Here is a 21,835-nt window from a genome sequence, read left to right on the forward strand (position 1 = left end):
ATGTGGTACTAAACACACGTATGGGTTATTACACCAATCCTTCCATGACACATGTTCCATGAGCTAGCCAGCAGCTTTGAGTCTTTCTATCATAAATTGCAAATCCTATGAGGTTGGATTAGTGGAATCTGTGTTGAGGCACCTCCAATGCATCCACAGGTGGTCTTGCGGACATGGCCAAATGCACCACTATTATCTTGTGCCAAGCACAATTTGATTTCCTTGCATTTAATATGAGTAAGATATGGGCATGGTAATGTTGGTTTTACTTGATGATTTTTTCCCTCAAAATGCCAAAATTAAGATAAAAAGGTTGGTTGAATGATGTTGACTTGATATATAGTCATAAAAGATACACGCAACAATAAAACAGACCTAACTTTGGATTGTGGAATGAATTTATTATTAAATAAGTTGAATTAACGTTTAAGAGGATACTCGTGTGGCATCTCAACACAAGAAGAATAGCATCATGATGGTGCCACCTAAATAATAATCTCAGAAATTTGATAGGATAAGGTATATTAGATTTTGTCACACCTCTATGATTTTGCGTTTTTTTTCCCCAATTATCAGTAAGCCTAGGAAGAACTAACGTAAGCGAAAGCCGAGCAAGCAATTTTGTCAGTTTAAAAATGAATTATTATATTTTCGCAATTGTCATTTTTTTCTTGTTAAGTTACAGGTTATCAAGTATTTACATATTTACATGCATTCGTAATAATTTGATTGAGTTTGGTAGATAGCTTAATAGAGGATGATGATGAACTTCTTCTGTTGGCTTATTTTTTTTGGAATTTTTAGGGTGCACTCTTTAGTAGTTGGATGGGCCTTTCTGGGTGACATGTTTGCCTCTGGCATGCGTATTTTTTGGAGCTCTGAGTTATGCATTTCAAGTATACCGGCTCACATCATCTCGAAAAAAAGATGAAACAAAAGAAACTTCTCCCATTCGAGTATGTTTCGTTTTTCAACATTTTCATAAACTCTTCTGATATATATATATATATTGTCTCCTATTTTAACTTTGAAGGTCTTCTTTAACAATTTAGAGTCAAAATATATGATTAGTTCCAAGTTTTAGTCAAATTGGAGTAATTGGCATCTTCCCCTCTTTTTGGTGCATCGAAGTTGCGAGTGATCTTGGTAGGCCACTTAATTTCCTTGTGCTATAGGGCTACTGACTGGGGTACCGAGAGGGTGTGACTCCTTTCGAGCCACTCACATCTATCGAAAGGCAAATAGGGCTGCTGACTGGGTCACTTCTTTTACTAGATAATATTTGAGAGGAGTCCTCCAGGAGAATCACGAATTTGTTCCTTTTTATCCTTCGTGCATACATAAAAAGGTAATCCTAATGGCAATATTAAGCTTAATGAAATTAGCCTTCTAGTGCATTCAGAAACTACATTCTTCTGTGTATCGATTTCATTGAAGCTTGAAGAAAGCCATGAGAGGGTTGTAGACAACTTGTTTAGCATCAACAGCCATGACAAAGTCTGCGTGTGCGTAGTTCTCCACGTACTGAGTCGTCCACTTACTACCATCATGGAACTTGAGGCTATTCAGAAGGTGCCTGACATCTGCAACATCTGAGAGCTCATCCTGACCTCCATAACTGAGAAAGAGAGGGAGGTTGTTGGGGATGCTGGACATGTTGTAAGCTGGTGGAGTGGTCTGCCCATAGTGTTTCATGTTCTCATCATCATTGTTGTAATCATACTTTGTGATGGTGCCCCTTCTGATCACTGTTGATCAAATGAAAACTAAAAATCAACAAATATTTAGATGGAATTGCATGCCGAGTAGCCATGGATTTTGAAGTTTGAGCTAGGTTTAAACTCTTCGGTTGGGAATTTGTTTCTGAATCATCTCATAGTAGTCATGGATGATTTTTCAAATTAATCACTTAGAGATATTCAAGCTATGGTCTGTGACGGAATGGTCTTATAGGCGAAGCATGTATACCGATAAACCAATGGAGCAGCGGATTGAGTGACCTCATATGTGACCAACCACTTTAGGAATACTCTTTGAGTTGGGAAGAGGGAGTTGCCTGGTGCACTTCGGAACCTATTGTTTTTCAATTTTTTTGGCTGTATTCGTACCCGTATTGCATGATATATCCGATTTAGCAAATAATAATAATAATAATAATAATTGGTGGGTTGGTAGGAGGTAGGTTTAAGTTTGGGAAGCACTCAAGACCTCGAAAAACTTTGCCCATAGCTATCATTCTAGTTTAAGGGACAACTTACTTTGAGCCAAGTGAACCATGTTCTTCGTTGCAGTTGGTTGTGGTTCATGGTCCAAGAAAACGTCGACAGAGGAAGAGTTGAGGCAGCAGTTCTTACCTTAAGTTGAGATTTCAGAACACAAAGAATTACAAGATTATTCAGAAGTATGCCTTTCAGAGTTAAAACCAATATGCAAGCTGAGCAAGAGCTACCCGTGAAGGTTGTCATAAGATCGTAGCAATTGATACCAGGTTGCTTGCAAAGAGTTGTGAGGAACTTATGAACTGCTTCGCTGTCATAAAAATGAGAGAGATGCATGATTCTGTAACTCTGCGGTATGATCACAAAACAGTAGTCTTAACTAGATTAAATTTTAAATTGTAACTTAAGCTATGTGATCTGTAGTGTTTCCTATCATTTGTTTGTGGAGATTTAGTATATTGAATCCTTTAGTAGTTCCTAGCCATCATTTTATCCCTACTTCGACAAGAAGTTTAATTAAATTGCTGTGTTGAGAGAGGTGGTTGACTTGTTGTGCCGGTGAGTTGATCAATTACCCATTTGGATCAAATTCATCAAGTCCCAACCAACAATAAGCCTGCCAAGGAAATCATAAGCAATCATTCATCCAGATGTAAAGCTAGCTGAAAGAAATAATTCAACAAAAATGCTGTTGACCATTGCTTGCTTACTTCCGCAACGAAAGATTTAGCTGCTCCCCGTGCGATAGGTGATGACAGCTGATTCATGTAAGCTATTGGACTGAGCAAGGCTGCTGACCTTAGCATGCTCAATAGATTTTGTTCGCAGAAGGATGCAAGAGCAATCAAAGTTCCCTGACAATATGAAGCACGAGCTTCAGTTTTCACCAAAATTAAGACCTCTAAATCTCCAAAATAGAACTCACCAATGAGTGCCCAACGTAGTGGATCTTTTGCTGGCCTGTTTGTTTGTACACATACTTGAAAGTGGCAGGAAGGTCATAAGCAACCAATTCATCCCATGACCAATCCCAATATGCCTGAAATTAAGACCTCGATTCATTAAAAAAGTTGCAAGATAATAACATTTCATGGGAAGGAATCATGATATTGAAATGGAGTTTAGTTCATCAGAAGAGGAGCACCGAATCATCGGGCGAGAGCGATGTGTGGCCAAGGCTATAGATTGTTCCACGAGTGTTAGCTATCCACACATCATACCCATTGTCTGCTAGAATGTACCCCAGTGATTCATCAGGCGAATTCAGTAACCATGTAATCCCATCCTACCAAACCACCAAAGTTTCATGAATTGGAATTCTAGCTATCATGATAAGTTGGTCGAAATTCACCATGTCAGCAACATTTTTACCATCAAGAGCCCATGTTGCAGAAGAACTGGTGTCTTGCTTGCACTGGTCGGCGAACCCGAACGACCATTTGGAATTCTCTGCATGCTTAGAATGTAGCCATCTTCTGTTGTCACCTGCAACATGCTTGGAAATCTCAGGCAAGCTCGAGGACTAGAACTGGTTAAGGATTTAGGCTGCATGTCATGAAAAATTGTTAGGTGAAATAGCCAACTAATCAGATGATTCCGATTGTTCGATTAGTCTGGCTAGGCATCAAACCTATCGAGCGGTGGTGTGCTACTTTGGTTGCCATGGATCGACAAATTAGCCATGCAAATTTAAGTTCAATTGAGAATCCACGATACATGATTTATGATATGGGAGAGAAATGGGTCGAGAGTATTACGGTGTGCTCTTCGCATTCATAACCGTAAATCTCCACCCTTGACTTGCATGTACCATTTGTAGTGGATGGTGTTGGAGCCGGTGCTTGCATGCCAACTTTGCTCGTGCTATCGACTAATTTGAGCTCCTTCCTTGTCCCAAGAGCACCACCAATTGCTAATCCAAAACAAAGAAGCCAAGCAAACTTGAGGCACTCATTGCTAGCCATGTTCGAATTCGTCGAATTTCTCTCCTTGGCTTTCGGCAAACATTCTCCAGCCCCTTACACTTCTTATAGTAGAATGAAATTTCATTTTGGTCTTGTAGATGCCGTGCATTAGCCGAGCAAAATTCTTTCAGATCAACCCATCCAAGGCACTCCTTGCATTTTTTATCGCAAATGTCAATTTTGTGAAAATAACTATAGTATGTGGACCAATGAGCAGCCCCAACAAGGTAAGAACACTCAAATATTTGCAAACTATTGGCAGCATTTTGTTGGCTCTTGGTTGAGGACAATGACTACTTCCTTGAAGATGCATCGACAATTAAGGATTATTTGGCGTCAAGAAGATAGGGGAGGCTACAATTAGTGACAGACAAATAAAATACAGAACGACATAAATTGATTGATCAGCCACGGCGTTATACCATGGTGTGATAGAGTTCACACTTTGGTGAATTAGTTTGTTTCTATCAATTAGCATATGGGTCAAACATGGTTTCCCCCCACCCTTCACACATGGCTATTTTCCTCATTTTTAAAGGGTCGGCTGATGGTGATCCCAGAAAGACTACAAAAAAAAAAAAAAAAAGGAGCATTATGGATCATATATGTATCTTGATCACGACTTTAATTTATTTCTTGATGAAAGCCACCCTTAGGAGATTAATCCCTATACGACCAAGGGATCCATATAGATCCCTTCTGAGTTGTTATTTATTTTATTTTCTGATGCTCACTAGATTAGTTTAGTATATCCATTTTTACCTTTAAAAAAAAAAGTTGGAGTGGCAATAGGTCGAGTTGCTTCCATTTGAGCTGGAACAGAACTCAGACCGGCCTATCAACATGGCTACCACCCTGAATCCGCTGGTAGGTCATCTATCTTAGCTTCAAATAGTTAACCTGCTCATCCTTAGACCTGAGTCATTTTTGGTTATATTTTTGGATTGTTTACTACCTTGATGATTGTATAGAATTTTTGAAGGCTACTGGTTAAAGAGTAAATTACAAAAACTCTCTTGAAGTTTAAGTTTATTGCACTTTCACTGAATAATTTGTAAAACCTATATTTATACCCCATTAAATTGACAACACTAGTGAAACTGTTTACCTCATGTAAAAATCGAAATTGCCCTTAGGTAGAGAGGATAATAATATATTTTTCTTCTATCCTTAGGTGATTGTTATATCGCTTAAAGTTATTTTAGTTCTTTTCAAATTTTTTTTGATATAACATTTGGATTCTATTTAAAGTTAATGATCGACTAACGTTCTATTTAGATTCTAATGTTTTATTCATTCTTTATTCAATTTCCAAATCAAGCATTGATCAAGACTAAAACCTTTTCCTTTTATTTTTGCTTTTAAATTTTTTTGAGTGAACTCGAGACTCAATAGAGTAAAATTTTTAGTTTGACTAGGTCCATCATTGAGCTGATGAATCGGTCCAACTATAAATCAACATATACAACAAACATATCTGTACTGCATCTTTTCTCTTCTATTTTTTTTTTTGTGATCTATTTCTACGCGCGTTGGCTGGTTCGTGGTTAGACTGGTCCAACTAATAACTTCTCTTCATTGGGGAAAAAAAAAGGGAAAAATATTACCTATGGAAAGAGTCAAGGGAACCGAAAGAGAGCAAAGCTGCCAACTACCGCCGGGCCTACCGCTACGACAACCAAATTTAAGACTAATAAACCCACTCACAAGGCCAGAACATAGCCAGCCACAAACGAAGAGCCACCACCATGGCGGAAACTGGAGCCCACCCAACCCTCCATTCAAAAGCTAGGGAACAGGCTACATGACCCGTTTAATCAAAGCATAGGATGGCAGTACTGCCAAACAATTAATGGACTAAGAGAAACTAACCATATAAAAGCCAAAAAGAGCAACAAAACCGGCACACCAACTTCCTTCTTGTGCTTGGTGGAGCAAGTGGTCCTTGGTCCACATAAACTTGACCTAAACCTAACCCAAATCATTATTAGATTCATGAATTGGGTCTGCACTAATTGGAACCAGTCCCACTAGAATCAACCCAAAGTTGTTTAAAAGCCTAAGCAGATCCTAAAGTTCGAGCATGACACAGACCTAACCTGACCTAACCTCTCCCAGATCAAAATTAATCCATCCATAGATCTCCTCAACCCCTCTTAATAAAATCATGTGCTTTTGTTAAAAAACTCTCATTATGCTATGAAGCAAACTCTTGAAGCAACCATGAGCACCCTTTTCTTGAGGGGAAAAAGATAGCATCCTTGCCTTCTTGAGGATATTGATATCCCGAGAATATTATCAAATGAATAAATATATTTTAAAGCATGTCCACCTTGTTTGAGAGTACTAATTCTTTCTCTCTTTGTTTGAGAGAGGAAAAGGAGCCACGTAGCAACTTGGCAAGTATGCAACCAAAAGTGGGAGTTCAAGTCATCTAACATATATGAAATCTAATAAATTTCTGGTCAATAGGGATTTATGAACAATTCAGATTCATCTGTGGGAAGGGAGATAAGTTGCCCTAAATTTTAATGTGGTTTATTTTAGTATATGTGGAATATGAAGCTGAATCTAGAGGGTCGATCTTGTTGTTCCATTCCACTCTGGGTCTCCTATGTAAAGCTACAACTCTTAAGACCATAAGAGGGTTAGAGGATTGGACTAAACCTCTATATATAATGGCGCCAATGTTTGTGGACCATGCTATCCTTTTTTCGTGATATTTTATTTTCTGATTTTATTGGATGCATGTATTCATACTAGATTAGCATGATTCATTCAATCTATTAAAACAAACAAAGAAAAAAAACCAAGAGAAGTGTGAACCCATGCTCAGTTTGAATTACACAAAGGCCAAATCTGTAAGACCCCAGCATCTTGTCTTGTTATAGCATCAAAATTTGAGGATCGTTTTCAGACATAGTTTATCCTAGCCAGACTCATGCAGGCACAGACTTTATTCCTTCATATTAAGGTTTAATTCTATTTCAGGGGCTTTAAGGCATCTTAGACAGATATTTGGTTCGGTACACTGAAAAAAATAGGTTGAGCTTCCTGTCATATCCTCCTCTTACTGGTTAAATGCTCTTCTTATTCTTCCTTTTTTTTTTTTTGTTGAGAGAACACTGCGAATTTTAATAGCACAATCAGTTCCTTCTAATGATCATTTGATTGTATGTCCAACTTTGACCGACTAAATGTTATCCCTGTCATTTCATTATGAACTTTTCTAGTGCAATCAGTTCCTTGTAAATACCATTTGATTGTTTCACACTTCGTCTTCTTGGAGCTTGCCTCTAGTGACCGGGGACGTCTCTTGGTGATCATCAGACTAATCTGAAGAACTGCAAGGTGCTCCAATAATTACCTGTCTTCAGAATTCAAAAAGGTTCCATTATATTGCAATGCAATCCCAAACAAAATCTCTTCTGTAACTCGTCCATCCTTTTGAATTGGATAGGCATTTGTCTAAGTATCAATTCATCCATTTGCAACCTTCGTTATCGAAACTATGCATCTAGCATTGGATGACTTTTCCATTCCTGTGAGATCAACTTTAATCGATAATTGTGCTTGATCAACTGATTGGAGCAGTTCCATGCTGCAGTGATCTTAAATGGAAATCCTCCAGTACTTCACTTTCAGAAACTGTTGTACCTAAACTCTACTTGTAGCATAATGGTTGTCATGTATCTGCCACATACCTCAATAAATCTCCAAGCCATAGATCTACTACTTTGGCTTGGCCATAAATTTGCAACTAAAATACATCGAGAATATTAGCTGTATCATATGTAATGAACTTCATATCTCCAACAAAAACTCTCATTCTTGCAATTCATGTTTGTTGGCACAAGAGCTTTGGTGGAATCCTTACAGATAGAAAAAGATTGCAATCAGTTTGATAATAATCAAGTGACATTACTTCTTCGGTCCGAAACAAAGAATCAGTTAGATATGATGCAAAATGGATTTTTTCTATCGTTGATCAGAGATTTCTAAACTTTCTTTCAAGGGATGGCATGATTTGTTGTCCATAAATAACTAACAAGCCACAATACTTGGTCCTTTCCTTTCGACATCCGCCCATGGCATGGTCCATGATCAATACCTCTCATGAACTTTGTAGCACCAGACAGCAAGTCTAAAACTTGGAATTCTTCTTTTCTCATCCATTCATCTATCAGGATAACTTGACGCATGTCCTACTTCATTTCAACCGGCTCTCTGAATATCAAGGGCAAAGCTAAGACCTAATAATTCATCGACGCTATATTTAATTGCAATTACAGGAGAAGTTGCTTTTGTGCTGTGGTTACTTTAGCTGATGCTGCCTCGTCCACTTCTTCATGACTTGAGCCATTTGGCATCGGCCATCATTTGTGGCCACAAGAATAAAAGGTAACAAACCATAGTCATCTTATCAAGCCTATATGCTTATCTATACTGTTCGATGACTATTTCAAAATTAGCAATAACATGCCCGTCCAACTACAAAACCACAAAATTCCACCACCCATGCATGACCCACCACATCCCATGATGTGGAAATACAGAGAACCAAAACAATATGTAACAAGATCAAGTTTTCTTCTTTCCCCAACCCACCCTTTTTCTCATTTCCGCACTAATCACTGCCGTCGTCTCTACCATGCGAAATCCCCCCTGAAAGCAACCAAAAGGTGGCGAATTGCGTCCATACGCCGAATTGAATCCCCCCCACCCACAACTTTCACTTCCAGTACCGAACAACGCACCCTACCTTCTTCTCCTTCGTACCAAATCGTTTCCATTCACGAACCAAATGGCGTGGCGTAGCGGTTCGGCGACCAAACCCAAACTCCACCCAGCGAAGTGGACTTTGGGGCCCACTACGACCGGAGCCCTGATCTTGATCAAAATTAATGAAGGGGGAACAATCTTGATCGAAATTAGAAAGCAACAAAAAGAAAAGCACTAATTTTTCTCATTCATCGTTTCATGTTTTTTTTTTTTTTTCCTTTGTACAGACGAAATAAAGAAGAAAAAAAAAATGAGAGACTAGAGAAGCAAAACCCAATCTCAGATTTATGCTATAGCTAAATAGATTCGACTAGAGAAGAAAATATGACCCAAAAAAAAGACCACGGTAGGGAAATAAAAAAGAGAAACATATAGAGAAAATAGATTTATGTTTTTCTTTTTTTACTTCAGCTGCGGTGTCGATCGGGGGCATCAGAGGCGGAGGGCGGTGCAGTCGAGGCCGAGGTCCTTGTCGTCGGGCGGTGGGAGGAGGTTGAGATCGAACGGCAGAGGTGGATGGCGGTACACGGACGCGATGTCCCCGAGATCATCGTCCACGACGGAGGACGAGGAGCCGCAGTCACTGTGCAAGGCCTCCTCGCCGGCGAGGACGCGCGGCGGATCGGCCTTCTGGCTCCTGAGCTGAGACATAAGGGGAGCGGCGGAGGAGCGGCGGGGGCCGCTGAAGGACTCCACGGTGCTGCTGTGGCTGCTGGAGGCCGGCCACTGCGGCGGTGGTCGGCGCTGCCGAGGGTAGGGGGTGTGGGGAAAGGCGGCGGCTGCGGCTGCGGCGGTGGGGGAGGAGGAGATAGGGAGAGGGGCGGCTGGGAAGGGAGGGCACGGGGTGGGGAAATTGGTCTTGGCCTTGCAGCCGCGGAGGCTGATGGCGGCGGCGTCGTAGGCACGGGCGGCCTCCTCGGCGGAGTCGTAGGTGCCGAGCCAGACGCGCGTCTTCTTCGCCGGGTCGCGGATCTCCGCCGCGAACCGCCCCCACGGCCTCTTACGGACGCCGCGGAACCGGACCTCGAGGCCCGATCCAGATCCGATCGCCGCCTCCGCCGCTGCCGGGGCCGCGACAGCTCTCCCCTTCCGCATCGCTGATCGGTGAGAGAGGAGGAGACGGAGATGGAGGTTTGGAGCGATGCAAAGGGGCGGCGGGGGGAGAGGAGAGAGAGGGGAAGGTCTAGGGTTGGGGAGGTGACGGGGTGTGAGATTGGAGCTGGCTTTCTCTCCTTTTAACAAAAACGAGAAGCGGTGTCTTGATTTCTTCACCTCCTCCTCTTTTCTCTTGCTTCCCCTCGCACTCCCGTTCGCCCCCACAAACGACTTGGTTACTTTCTTGCACCTTCCCCAGCTCTTCTTTGTCTATTTTTCATGCCTTTGGCTTTTAGCCGGTGGAATGGCCAAAACGCCCTTCCCTCTTCAAACAGCTCTCTTTTTCTGGGCTCTATACACTGCAAAGTAGCCTTGACACGTGCCAAAAATTTAGCCACGTGTTGTTTATATGATTTATTAAACAAATACACTTTAGGAAATAAGAGCACATATTTAAGGCAAAATATGGATTTGGTATGCTTGTAAATATAACAACCTATATTTGATAGCAGAAAGAAAGAAATAGTATAAATAATGATTAAGTAATATAAATAATGAATTATTTTCTCCCTTCTAATTTACTCCCTCTATATTTTTGAGCAAAAGAGAAGACAAAGAAGAAAAATAAAGATATATATATATATACACACGGAGTATTTGAAAAATAAAAAATTTATCATTTTGATATGGTGTCTTACTCTTACTGTGATACTTGGACTAAAGTCTTGCATTTTTTTTGTACTCATGTGTTTATATTATGATTCATTTAGCACGTGAGACATTGCATGTTGTAGAAAATATCAATAAATGGCTATTGAGATTAGTAAATAATTTTTTTATTGTCATTAGAGTATGCAATTTAAAAATGGAATTGTGATTGATTCGACATTCTATTCCGCTAGAATTTTTTGAGGTTCAGATGTCTAATCATCTTCAGATGTCTAATCATCTTTTATTTGATAGTTTATTATGACGCAAAATTTCTACCATAAGATTTATATAAAGATTAGGTATGTTGGGAACTATTTTTTAGTATGTCAATACTTTATCTTTGACATTATTCTAGATACATAAACTCATTCCTTTTTTGTGCTCGGAGAATCATGAATATAGAATTCGAAAGAAAGATCGGAATTGGCTAAACATCATATCCTAGATTTTTTGCTGTCGAGCGACCAATTCTTATTTTTCTTAATTTTCTTCGTACACGTCAAAATTTTACCGTCGTGTTTCATTTAAAAGTTGAATATGTTGTTGGAGTTAACTTTTAGATTTTTCATTGTCGTGATGCTTGCCTTTCTATATTAATTCCAAATTAATCAATCTTTTTGTCGTCTACGAAATCATCAATATGCAATCTAGATTCAGAATAAAGATTGGTTGGCGATCCTGCCCTACAGGAATTCTCCTAGATTTTTTTCTCGTTGTTTTTATGCTTGAATTTTCAAATCAATTTCAAATCACCAATCCCTTGTTTTTGCATGTGAATTCATAAGTACAGTTGAAAGTTGGATGAAGATTCGCCAGACATCCTGCTCTATTATATTTCTATTCTATTCCTACGCAACATTTCTGAAGTTCACTTCTATAATTTTCTCTCTTACCATGCTCATGCTCTATATTAATCTTAAGTGCACTTTATTTTTTTATTTTTTTACGGATTTTCTTCACACTAGTAATCATGAAAGCCTATGGTGCAATAATGGTAGTCTCAGTTGTGGTAGATTTTCTTTGTTTTTTTTTCTATGCCTTCCTTGACAATCCATGAATTATAAAAATGTACTCAAATTAGCGCATGATATATATATGACATTCTTAATAAAGAAAATGACCTTACCTCATTTTATCTAAAAGCTTAAGAGTATTTTTAGAAAAAAAATTATCCTAATTTTTAGTTGGTGAGTTTTTTTTTTCTCTCATGAAAAATGGAATGGCACTTTTCTATTTTTCTTTTTAAAAAACTTTAACCAAATATAAGGCATTTCTTCTTCTTTTTTCGTTGGCCATATTTTTCCTTCCCTTCTTTCTGCGAATCAAAAGAGTCCTAAATCATGCCGCACTCTAAACAAGGAGTGCATCACTAATCCATACTTGAAGGTGAACCAATCCTTGCATGCATCATGGTTTGGTTTGGAGCCCCACAACAGAGATGTGGCTCAAATTATAAGCAGGCTATCTCAGGGAAGCACTCAACATGTAGGCTTGGGTGGAGCAATGCAAGTTTTCTCAGCCCAGTTAGGCTGAAAATTGGGTTATGAGTTTCCAGTAGGCCCAAAAGTCCAATTGCAATGAACTTCGTGCAAGTAACACCTGCGAACCAAAAGGCCAACTCAAACAATGGGCATATAAAAAAAAAGATATGCTTGGCATTTAACGTGGGACCGCAGTAAAAGCTTTGCTGCTGCCCTGCCACCTGGGCCCGTTAAACGTCGGGTCAGGGACGTGTTTTGGGCGCGGGACGGTGCGCGATTTTGATCCGGTGCGATGCCATGCGTGCTCAACGCGTGGATTAGCGGCGCAAAAAGCTTCCGCGCTCAGGTGAATCAAAGCCCACGGTTGGGCGCGCAAACAGGAAAGAGAGAGAGAGTCGACCGCCTCTATCACTCGCCGCCCGCCGTCGCCGGCGCCGTTCCGGCGACATCCATACCTGGAATGGTGCTTGAGCGGCGGTTCCGGTGAGGACGGTGAAAATGCCTTGTTTTTTTATTTTATTTTTAAATCTCCCCATTGCGGGGATGTAGGTGAACCTTTGCTTTTATATATTTTTATTTTTCCGTTTTCCCATTTAAGCTGGGGTTCCGTGCCGGAGTAGACGCCTCCCTCGGCTTTTGACTTGGGGTCTGTTTTAATGATAATACCCTAATCCTAATAACCCTCCAAGTTGCTTTTCGTCGATATGTACATCGGCGGCGAGGTTGGCACGGCGAGCTTCCTCGCCCCCAAGATCAATCCCTTAGGTCTCTCTCCCAAGATGGTCGGTGAGGACATTGCCAAGGAGAGAGCCAAAGAGTGGAAGGTCCTCTGCATCATCGTCTAGGAGTTGCGATGGCGGCGCAGGCGGGGGCAGGGGAGGGGGCGGCTAGGAAGGAGAGGAAGGCGAGGATGGGGCGGAGGTGGTGGTCATCCCTGGGATCGGGCAAAGATCATGGTGGCGCCACAGGTGAGGAGCCATCGACTGAGTGGGATTATTCATTAATAACGGCACCCCAGGATCCATCCCTCTCTCTCTTCTTTCCTCTTCTCTCTAATCTCAGCCTCCTGGCGACGAAGGAGAGGAGGAACGAGAAGTCCGTAACGCCTTTCCCTCCTCTCTCTCTCTCGGTCCAATGGGTATCGTCTCGTCTCCAATCAGTACCTGTTCGAGAAAGCATCAGAAGATCTACCAGGAGTGGTTCTTCTTGGCCGATTCAGGTTTGCTCCTCTTCCCGCCCATCCGTTCTTTCTTGATCTTCTCTACCTTTTTGAGGGTTTTCCTATCACCATCTTGTAGGGAAAAGAATTTTTATGTTTAGGATCCTTATGTTTTTATCACTGGAATAGATGGAGAAGGGCGCATCACGGGAAACGATGCCATCGAGTTCTTCGCCATGTCCAAGCTATCTCGCCCCGAACTTCAACAGGTTACTTCTTTTTAATTAGGTCCCCCCTTTCGTCATCTCTGTTTCTTCATATATGGTGTTAGTTATCTTTCATTTTTTCTGCTGCTGTTGATGTTGCTAACTTAATCCCATCTTGTTCCGTTACCTTGTCCCTTTCTTGCTATTGTTGTTGATTTCAACTCCTTTTCTCCTTACTGTTGTGCTCCTAGATTGTTTTTGATCTTCAAAACAATGATATCATTCTGTTTTTTTTTTTTTTTTCAATTTCAAAATTTTTTCCATTAAACCCGTTGCTTCTTCTTGCTCCCCTCTCCCTCCGCTGTTTTAAAGTTTTTATGTTGTAATTAGGTAGTTCTTATCTTATGGGCAAATTCTGGAAGGTTTCCGATATTGTTGGAGTATGATGCAATCTCTTGCTTCCTTTTGGAGTCAAAGTGTCCAAAACTTAGGGCTACCCTGTGCTCTTCTCTTTAGTAGCTGAAGATAATATGATTATGAGTAGCAGCAAGCATCTATAGTCGATTCATAATACGTATAGAAATATAATGGAATGGTAAAAAATTATATGGTTGTAAGATGTGGTCTTTCATCTTTGACAGTTTGAAAAAAAAGGACAAAGTAATCAGGAGGAAGGTAACCATAAACATGTTTAAGAAATTTACCCTGATTAACAAGTGCCAAATTTTTGAGCACTCGCCCTTCATTTTGTATAAGGGATAATTCTTCCTGTCCCTTTTGCAACTTTTTGAAACATACTCAAGCCAGATACCGTGCCATGGCATTATCATATTTCCATCACATATACATGCATCGTGGTCGGTTCATCATCAGAGTATGGTCCACTGCTTCAAATTCATATGCTTCCTCTAATGCACTCCTTTTAAATCTTATTATTTTGGTTTTGTATGCAGTTATGTTAGCATTTTTGTGTCAATGAGATGCTAATCTCATCTATCCTTGTCCTTTTTATTGCCCAACATATACTTTAGGCATTATTGTTGTCTCATATCTCTAAACATTAATGGCAAGTAGTTACATAACATGGGAACAACTCTTTTCTTCCACCTAACTTATGGATCTCTTTGGTTATCCTGTAACTATTCTTGTAATCAACATAAGATCCCTAGCCATAACCATCCAGCACAGTCCAACTTCTAGTTTCATGTTTATGAAAAAAACACATAGGTAATTTGTTGCTATAAGTTTTGACTATGGCCTTGTTTTCATTAATGTTGCGTTCAAATTCACATTCTATATGCTTTGTCTAGTCCCATTGATCATCCTTTATTATTTTCCTCCATGTTTCCAATCTTGCATCTAACCTTGTTCTCATTTCAATGATTACTGCCATATATAGGTCCGTTTATGACAAGTGTAGTGATCAATGGCGATCCCGTTGGAGAGAAAGAAGTAACTTCATCAACCTACTCAATTTGAATCTCTTAAGAAAAGTTGGAAAAAAGTAGAAAAATTGAGAAAAATAAGGTCTAGATCCTCTTTTATTTCATCAAATGAATTATAAGCTGAGTTAAATAGTCTTTATTTATACTAGCGAGGCCTGTCCTTTAACAATTCAAATCGGACTTCTTTTCTAGTTGGTAGAAGATATTGCTTTCCTGAAATAGATATGACTAGTGGAAATAACCATTAAAAAATTATAACCCTACAGGAAGTGAATCTTATCTTTTGCTAAAATAAGTGGTCCTCGAGTAATGAAGCTTTGGTGAGGCAAAGCTTTGACATGATAACTCATGTAACTTGTACAAGTTCAGAATATCAAGAAAAGCTCCACTATCCTGATCACTCAAAAGAGCGGGTGTCGGCTGCCAAGTATATCCAATGAGGGCATTAACCTAGATTGATACAAAATGGCCAAATGAGGAATTTGGTCATTGACCTGACGAGAGTACCACACAACCTTTTTAAATACAACTTGCCATTTGAACATTTATCTTGGTATAATTTCCAAGCTCTTGTTTTTGCCCTCAAATTTCATTTTGTTTTTAGTGTCCTCATTCAAATCTACTAGCCCGTGTCATATGGTCAAACATTCTCATTGTAACACCTCATGATCAAATACTGTAACAAATCATTGGACAGCCTACCTAGTTTCAATGGTTGAATCTTCCTTCAAGGACTTTTATATGCTCCTTTCGGTACTATTACAGAATTCTTATATAGGTGGTAGGGTGAATAGTCAGAGTTTTAGCCTACTTGCATACAAGTGCATATCTGATCATTCTTTTCTATGAAATGGATTAATAGGGGCTCATTTATTTCTCATCTTGTTCAACAGAAAAAGGGAACAAAGCTTGTTCTTGGTATTTATGTTTACTGGATTCACTTATGAACATGTCAAATTGTCATAATTATGCATTTCTTTATTCATGACCATCTGTAAGATATATTTGTAATTGTTCTTATTTTCGCAATGGGACCACATGTTCTTTTGCATTGGCATTTCATTGCCAAAATTCTCCTGAAGGTGTGGGCCATTGCGGACTCTAAGCGACAAGGTTTCCTTGACTCACATTTCCTTGACTTTCTAAAGATGGCAGGAAGACCCAGATATTTTTCTTGGCACTTTTTGAATTCCCATCAAGTTATAAATTTCTAATCTTTTTTATTTCTCTGTAGTATTCTTGCTAAAAGTAATGGCTTACATTATTGTTTTGGAGAGAGTATTTGTGATGTATTAGTGCTTATTTGTGGTGATCCTTGGTGTCAGATGATCCTCCTAAGTAGAGATTGTGCCATTCTATAGGCCGGAGCATCCTAGGAAACTATGTTTGGGATTCAAGCTTTGTTGATGATTAAGTAGTCTTCTTCTCTAGATTATTTCTTACTTATACAGTGGATATATTAGTTTATCAACCAAAATACATAAATAAGTTTTGAAATTTGAAAGTGATGAAGGACACTTTGGACACCCAACTAGCCTATCCTTCTCACTTTTCTCGTGGTTGAGAAGGTCGAGGTGGGAGGACAAAGAAATTTAACATGTTTTTTGAGGGGGGCGGGTGGCTGGGTGCAAGTTGTTTGTTTTCTATTCTGCAATCCCATGGTTTATATCATGCTAGAAAACAACTTTTAGATAGACTCAAATATTTTGGAAACTTTGGATTTCATAGAGTAATGGCTACTGCCAGTTTTTATTATTGCTCTTCCTTTTTCTTTATCTGGTTAACAACTTCCCTTATGTGAGAGATATCACATAACGAGTTGCAAATGGGTCGAGCCGACCTGTGACCTGACCCTACCTCAACCTGAACATTTCAGGTTGGTTCCTAGTCATGCTTGATCCAAATGACCTGCTGGGTCTAAAACCCTCTCCAGTGATCTGATCCATTTAGCTAATGGTTTGGTACGGGTCCAAAATCATGACCTGAATATGAAATTGAGTTGGGTTGGGTTAAGCATGGCTTGCTCCCTGGTCTGACACAACCCATCTGCAGCCATATTGGTAAGGTGATTGACAAAAAAAACAAGCATGAAGAGCAATTCTTGAAATTATATTGACTCTCTCTCTCTCTCTCTCTCTCTCACACACACACACACACACACACACAGACGTGCATGTGCCCACACATGCATGCATGCACTGTCACTTGCTTTTAGTTAAGAGTCCTAGCTAAGAAAATTTTAGAAAGACAACACAAGTTCCTCGCCCAAGTGTGGACAGATATCTATGCACTAGCCATCTTGTACAGAAATCTTATTGCTACCAAAATAAATGCACCTAGGACTAGTTCCCTAGAAATAATTGTGGAGTTTGGTTGAGGGATTTCCCCCCTTTTCCTAAGCAGTCCATCCCTATCATCTCTTTATTAATAATGACCATTCATCAGATAGCTGCAGAATTTTTATTATTTTGATCTGGCTATGTGTTATTTTTCCCCTAGTGCTGGACCTACATGCATTTATAGCTGAGTTGCAAATAATTTTGAATCCATCTCTATATAGTTTTATAGAATCTCTACTAGTGAAGAAATTGTTTCATGGTTCACAAGATTTGCTTGTTTGGAAACTTTATTAATGAGGTATCCGTGTTACTTGATAACCAGAATATTCACGTGAGGAAAAGGGTGAGATTATTTCCTTGATTTTAAACTCATATTTCCAACTTATCTGCTGCATTCTTTTTGCTTTTTGTTTGTTTGGTTGTTTGCTGTTGTTATTGTCATTTCTTCTTTTTGGTTTGTTCCTGGAGAATTTAATGAGCTGAGAATTTTCTAGCCTAATGTTTTTGGATCAAAAGAACCATGCCTACGGACGCAAGAAAGCTAATAGCGAAGTTTCTTATCTTTTATAAAATTGTTCATCTTTTTTATATTCATCGTTATGAACTGTTATGCTACCTGACATTTTGTTACAAAAAAAGTTCGAAATAAGGCTTGCGGCTCCTAGCTCTAACATTGTTTCTTCTGTTGCTTTCTCTATTCTGTGTAGATGCATAACTGTGTCGTATGCAAAGTTTATAAGAAAGAAAATGAACCTGGTTCAGATACATAAAACTGCAGAATTTTGATGAAATGCGAAGTGCCGAGTTAAATGTAGAAAGCACCAATGTTATGGAGCAATGGAGTAATTTGTGAAGAAGATAAAAAACGGAATTGGTTCTTTGGTTCTTTTTTTTAGGGGGTGAGGAAAGTACAGTTCTTTTTCAGCATAGGACTTATGTTTTGATGTTCATCCTTTTGTTCTGTGAAGTGTGAAATGAATTTTCCTTAGATGCAATGATAAGAATTCATCTGCGATGTTGAAAGGCCTTCAAGGTTCTCTTAATCAACTTCTTGCAGAAGATTGTAGGTTCCATAAAGCCAAAATCAAGAGCAACAAGAAGAGTGAAATTTGAGCAGGCTCCAAGCAACAGAAACTTGCATGGGACAAAATATATATGAAGTCAATTGAATAGGATCTGAAAGAAAAAAAGAAAATAAAATAAAGGGCCATATGGTTACGTAACTCAGGTGTCAATTGCTTCAACCTTAGTGGTACCCAGTATACAAGTGGAAAGAGTTTTTGAGGAGGCTGACCATAAAATGGGGTCGTTCTGAGTGGCCGTGTGACTATACCAATACTCATCCAGTAGCCATCTAATCCACTCCTTAGGCCTTGAGCTTGAGAAACATCTTGAATAATTCTCCAAGTACATGTTAAGAGCCTCTGTTTGTCTATCAATTTGTTGTTGGTGTGACGAACTCATTCATAAGCAAGTTGCAAACAAAAAAGGCTCGTTCCAAAGCTAACTGGTAGATGTGGGCTCTCGATCTGTGGCAATGGAGGTTGGCTTTTCATAGAGTTTGAAGATGTACTCCATAAAAATTATTTTGTCATTTGAAGGGGGTAGTCCATCGATGGTTCCATTCATCTATCACTCCAAATACATTCAAGTGTTGGCAAAAGGCTGAATAAGTCCCGGAGTCGCCACATTCTCAGCTTTATCATGCTGACATGTATGCCATACTTTGATTGCTTCCTTGACTTCTTTTTGTGATCCTTTCCAATGAAAACTTTTGGAAACACATTTAAGAGTTCTATGATATCCAGAGTGACTGCCGGCTATCATGCATCTCCCAAATATAAGATTCCATAATGAAGATGTAGGATTGATCAAAATTCGACCCTTTCCGCGTAGATTTCCATGTTTCAAGTTGTACCTTTGCCGGTTTAAAAGTCCTTCATCCCATTATTTAGTTAATTTAGTGAATGAAGATCTGTCTGATGTTCATATCTGAATTGCATTAACTCATCTGGTATTGGAACTAATAATGCAGCAAGCTCCATCCCCCTTCAGTCAAGTGCAATAATTCATCAGCTACTTTATTCTTCTACCACTCTTACATTCAATTACATAAATCATGCCGAGAGCCAGTTTCTGGTATGATGCGGCGGTTCTTTGATTTGGTAGAAGTTTGAAGCTCCTTTGATTGATTGTACTGTTGAATCTTCCTATTCGATTTTTTTCACTACGATGATTGAAGATGAGGCTTCTGCCTTCTAGTGCATGACTAATAAAAGCACTAGGGTTCCCTTTTTCGGCATCCGTAAGAGAACTTCTTTTTCTTGCTTCCATGGCTAGGATGATACTTTCCATCACAATTTTAACATAAACCCTGATCAACCAGCAGATTCAGTTTTTATATAGCTCATATTTTTACAATAAATGCCAGATTTACATGATCTTTCAGAGGGAAAAGTGCACCAGCATGCGCATGTAATCCCAGCAAGCATTCATGTTCTTGCCTGTTAATGGGTCCGTATGACAATCTCTATTTCAAAGTTATTTATGAGGATGGTTTGTTAGTTGAACGTCATTCAACACAGAAAACTCACTTAGAAAACTCAAATAGCTGGCATATATCTCTCCTATTATTTTATATATATTTCCAGCAGTGTCTCGAGAGCTATAGGAAAGTTTCCTATCTGTCATTTAATTTTTTTTGCACGAGATTTCTATCTTACTAAATTATTTTTCAAGAACTTTTGCAGCATTTTCCTTAATTATAAGCTAAAATAAATCATTTAGTATTTTTAGAAAACTTAGGATTTGAATCCTATACATCGTCCTCAAAGTTAAGTCCTCACGAGGTGGATGCCTTAGCCTGAGAGTAGCGTAACAAATTCAACATACAAATTTAATTTTAGTTAGGCGTGGTTTCTTACATTCATTCAATACAAAAATAAGTTCGATTCTTTCTCTGGAAAAAAAGTTAACAAGAATAAAATCACATCTTCTACGCCAATAAATATTTTTTTAATAGCACGGCAGCTGCAATAGCAGCAACAACAACGAACAACATCATTATTTTTTAACAACTTTGTAAAAGTATTTTAAATCAGCCATATATAGATTATTAAGAACTTTAGTTTAGCAACCGTGAAGAATTCAAAGAATCATTCAGTATACGAATACTGCTAAAGCAACCCAGAAATGTCGTACAACAGCGTTGTGTAGCTGGCTGTCAGCCAGTGAAGTGATAGAAAAAGCAACGTTGTGAGCTGTAAAACTATTTTTCGTGCGAGATTTCTATACGTCTCTGTCCGTTTCCGTCGGTGCAAATCTGTCACGCGTGACGTTGAGATTATGAATTCAGAGATTGCAGCTTTTTAATATACACCGTATTTCCAGCCAAAAAACCCGACCGGCCCCCGCGATCCCTCGCGTGATGCACGTGACGCCCGTGACGCTCCCCTCGCCGTAACAAGCGACACGATGGATGGGGGTTGCCGTATCCTTCTCGCCAAAGAAGGACCTTCCTTCGCTCGAATCCACCGCTGCATCGCTTTGAGATCTGTGTGATGTGTGATCCAACGGTGGTTTCGCGCAAAGGAGGATGAATCCTTCTTTCACGCGAGGGATGCAACCCCCCGCCCCTCCCCACGCGACGTACCGCATTGGATTCCGACGAGGTCGATGTTATTCTGCGGACGCGGTAATGGACAAGTCGACGCGAGCCTCTCCGCTCGGCTCAGCCCATTGAGTCCATCCTGTCCGGTGGTACGCGGCGTGGTCGGCTCTACGAAGGCGACGGCCGGGCGCCACATCAGGCGCATGGAACCCACATATTTGGAGATCCAGAAGAAGTCCTGCATGAAAACAGAGAATCACGAGCATGTAAATCACTGGATCTAAACGTTCTTCCATATTGAGTCACCGAGGGTGGATGGATACACCTCAAAATGGTCTTAGGATCATGAGCTAAAATGACTCTACAGACAACCTCTTCCCATAGTCGAGGAGGTAGCAAAGATATACTCCTGAAAAATGGTATATATGAACTGTTCTACGTACCTTCAAAAAAACACGCAAAGCAGGGACGATCGACGCACCGTTTTAGTGGAGAATAACACAATTATGAGAAGAACTGTCGACTTACCGTGAGAAGGCAAGAGATCACGTGGGTTGATGACTACGGCAAAGAACGCAACCCGGCCCCAGCTCACAGATTAACGATAACATCCATCTGGTTGGGACGTCGTACGTTCCTCCGTTCATGCAACCATTTGGTGTGTAGAGCTCATACTCAATGCATATAAAGCTAGTGTTATTATAAAGAAACTTAACAATTAGTACGTAGCCCATAAACTATACGTTCAGGCAGTATATTTAGAGGAACCGAACCGAACCATTCATTCATCGGGTTGGAACCATGTCACCGGTGCTACTGCGGGA

General features: G+C 39.8%; 2 protein-coding genes and 1 pseudogene across 3 annotated transcripts; 1 reads left to right on the plus strand and 2 right to left on the minus strand.

Annotated features, from left to right (window-relative positions):
• Positions 1–1,421: 1,421 nt before the first annotated feature.
• On the minus strand, positions 1,422–4,183 carry LOC103706530 (triacylglycerol lipase 2-like). Its single transcript, XM_008790663.3, has 9 exons — positions 3,977–4,183; positions 3,591–3,704; positions 3,364–3,504; positions 3,145–3,258; positions 2,930–3,073; positions 2,795–2,835; positions 2,450–2,529; positions 2,259–2,354; positions 1,422–1,748 (listed from the first exon to the last, which is right to left on the minus strand). Exons 1-9 carry the CDS (start codon positions 4,181–4,183, stop codon positions 1,429–1,431), a joined length of 1,257 nt encoding a protein of 418 aa, XP_008788885.2. The 3' UTR covers positions 1,422–1,428.
• Positions 4,184–8,616: 4,433 nt separating this feature from the next.
• LOC103706451 lies at positions 8,617–10,335 on the minus strand (annotated as a pseudogene).
• A 2,184-nt stretch (positions 10,336–12,519) lies between these two features.
• On the plus strand, positions 12,520–18,433 carry LOC108511293 (EH domain-containing protein 2-like). Of its 2 annotated transcripts, none has more exons than XM_039128159.1 (3): positions 12,520–13,471; positions 13,551–13,680; positions 18,109–18,433. In XM_039128159.1, the coding sequence occupies exons 1-3, from the start codon at positions 13,106–13,108 to the stop codon at positions 18,114–18,116; spliced, it is 504 nt and encodes a 167-aa protein (XP_038984087.1). In that variant the 5' UTR covers positions 12,520–13,105; the 3' UTR covers positions 18,117–18,433. The 2 variants fall into 2 exon arrangements, with proteins under 2 accessions (XP_038984087.1, XP_017698109.2); XM_017842620.3 differs by having other exon boundaries at positions 12,555–13,471; positions 13,601–13,680; positions 18,109–18,428.
• Positions 18,434–21,835: the final 3,402 nt, after the last annotated feature.

The sequence above is a fragment of the Phoenix dactylifera genome, chromosome 7 (genome assembly GCF_009389715.1).
Source record: "Phoenix dactylifera cultivar Barhee BC4 chromosome 7, palm_55x_up_171113_PBpolish2nd_filt_p, whole genome shotgun sequence".
Classification (NCBI taxonomy): domain Eukaryota; kingdom Viridiplantae; phylum Streptophyta; class Magnoliopsida; order Arecales; family Arecaceae; genus Phoenix; species Phoenix dactylifera.

Coding starts and splice junctions, on each gene's coding strand:
- LOC103706530 (XM_008790663.3), bottom strand. CDS start 4,183: ATGGCTAGCAATGAGTGCCTCAAGTTTGCTTGGCTTCTTTGTTTTGGA. Junction 3,705..3,976: donor ATGAATGCGAAGAGCACACC/GTAATACTCTCG, acceptor AGCATGTTGCAG/GTGACAACAGAAGATGGCTA. Junction 3,259..3,363: donor CGCTCTCGCCCGATGATTCG/GTGCTCCTCTTC, acceptor TCTTAATTTCAG/GCATATTGGGATTGGTCATG.
- LOC108511293 (XM_039128159.1), top strand. CDS start 13,106: ATGGCGGCGCAGGCGGGGGCAGGGGAGGGGGCGGCTAGGAAGGAGAGG. Junction 13,472..13,550: donor GTTCTTCTTGGCCGATTCAG/GTTTGCTCCTCT, acceptor ACCATCTTGTAG/GGAAAAGAATTTTTATGTTT.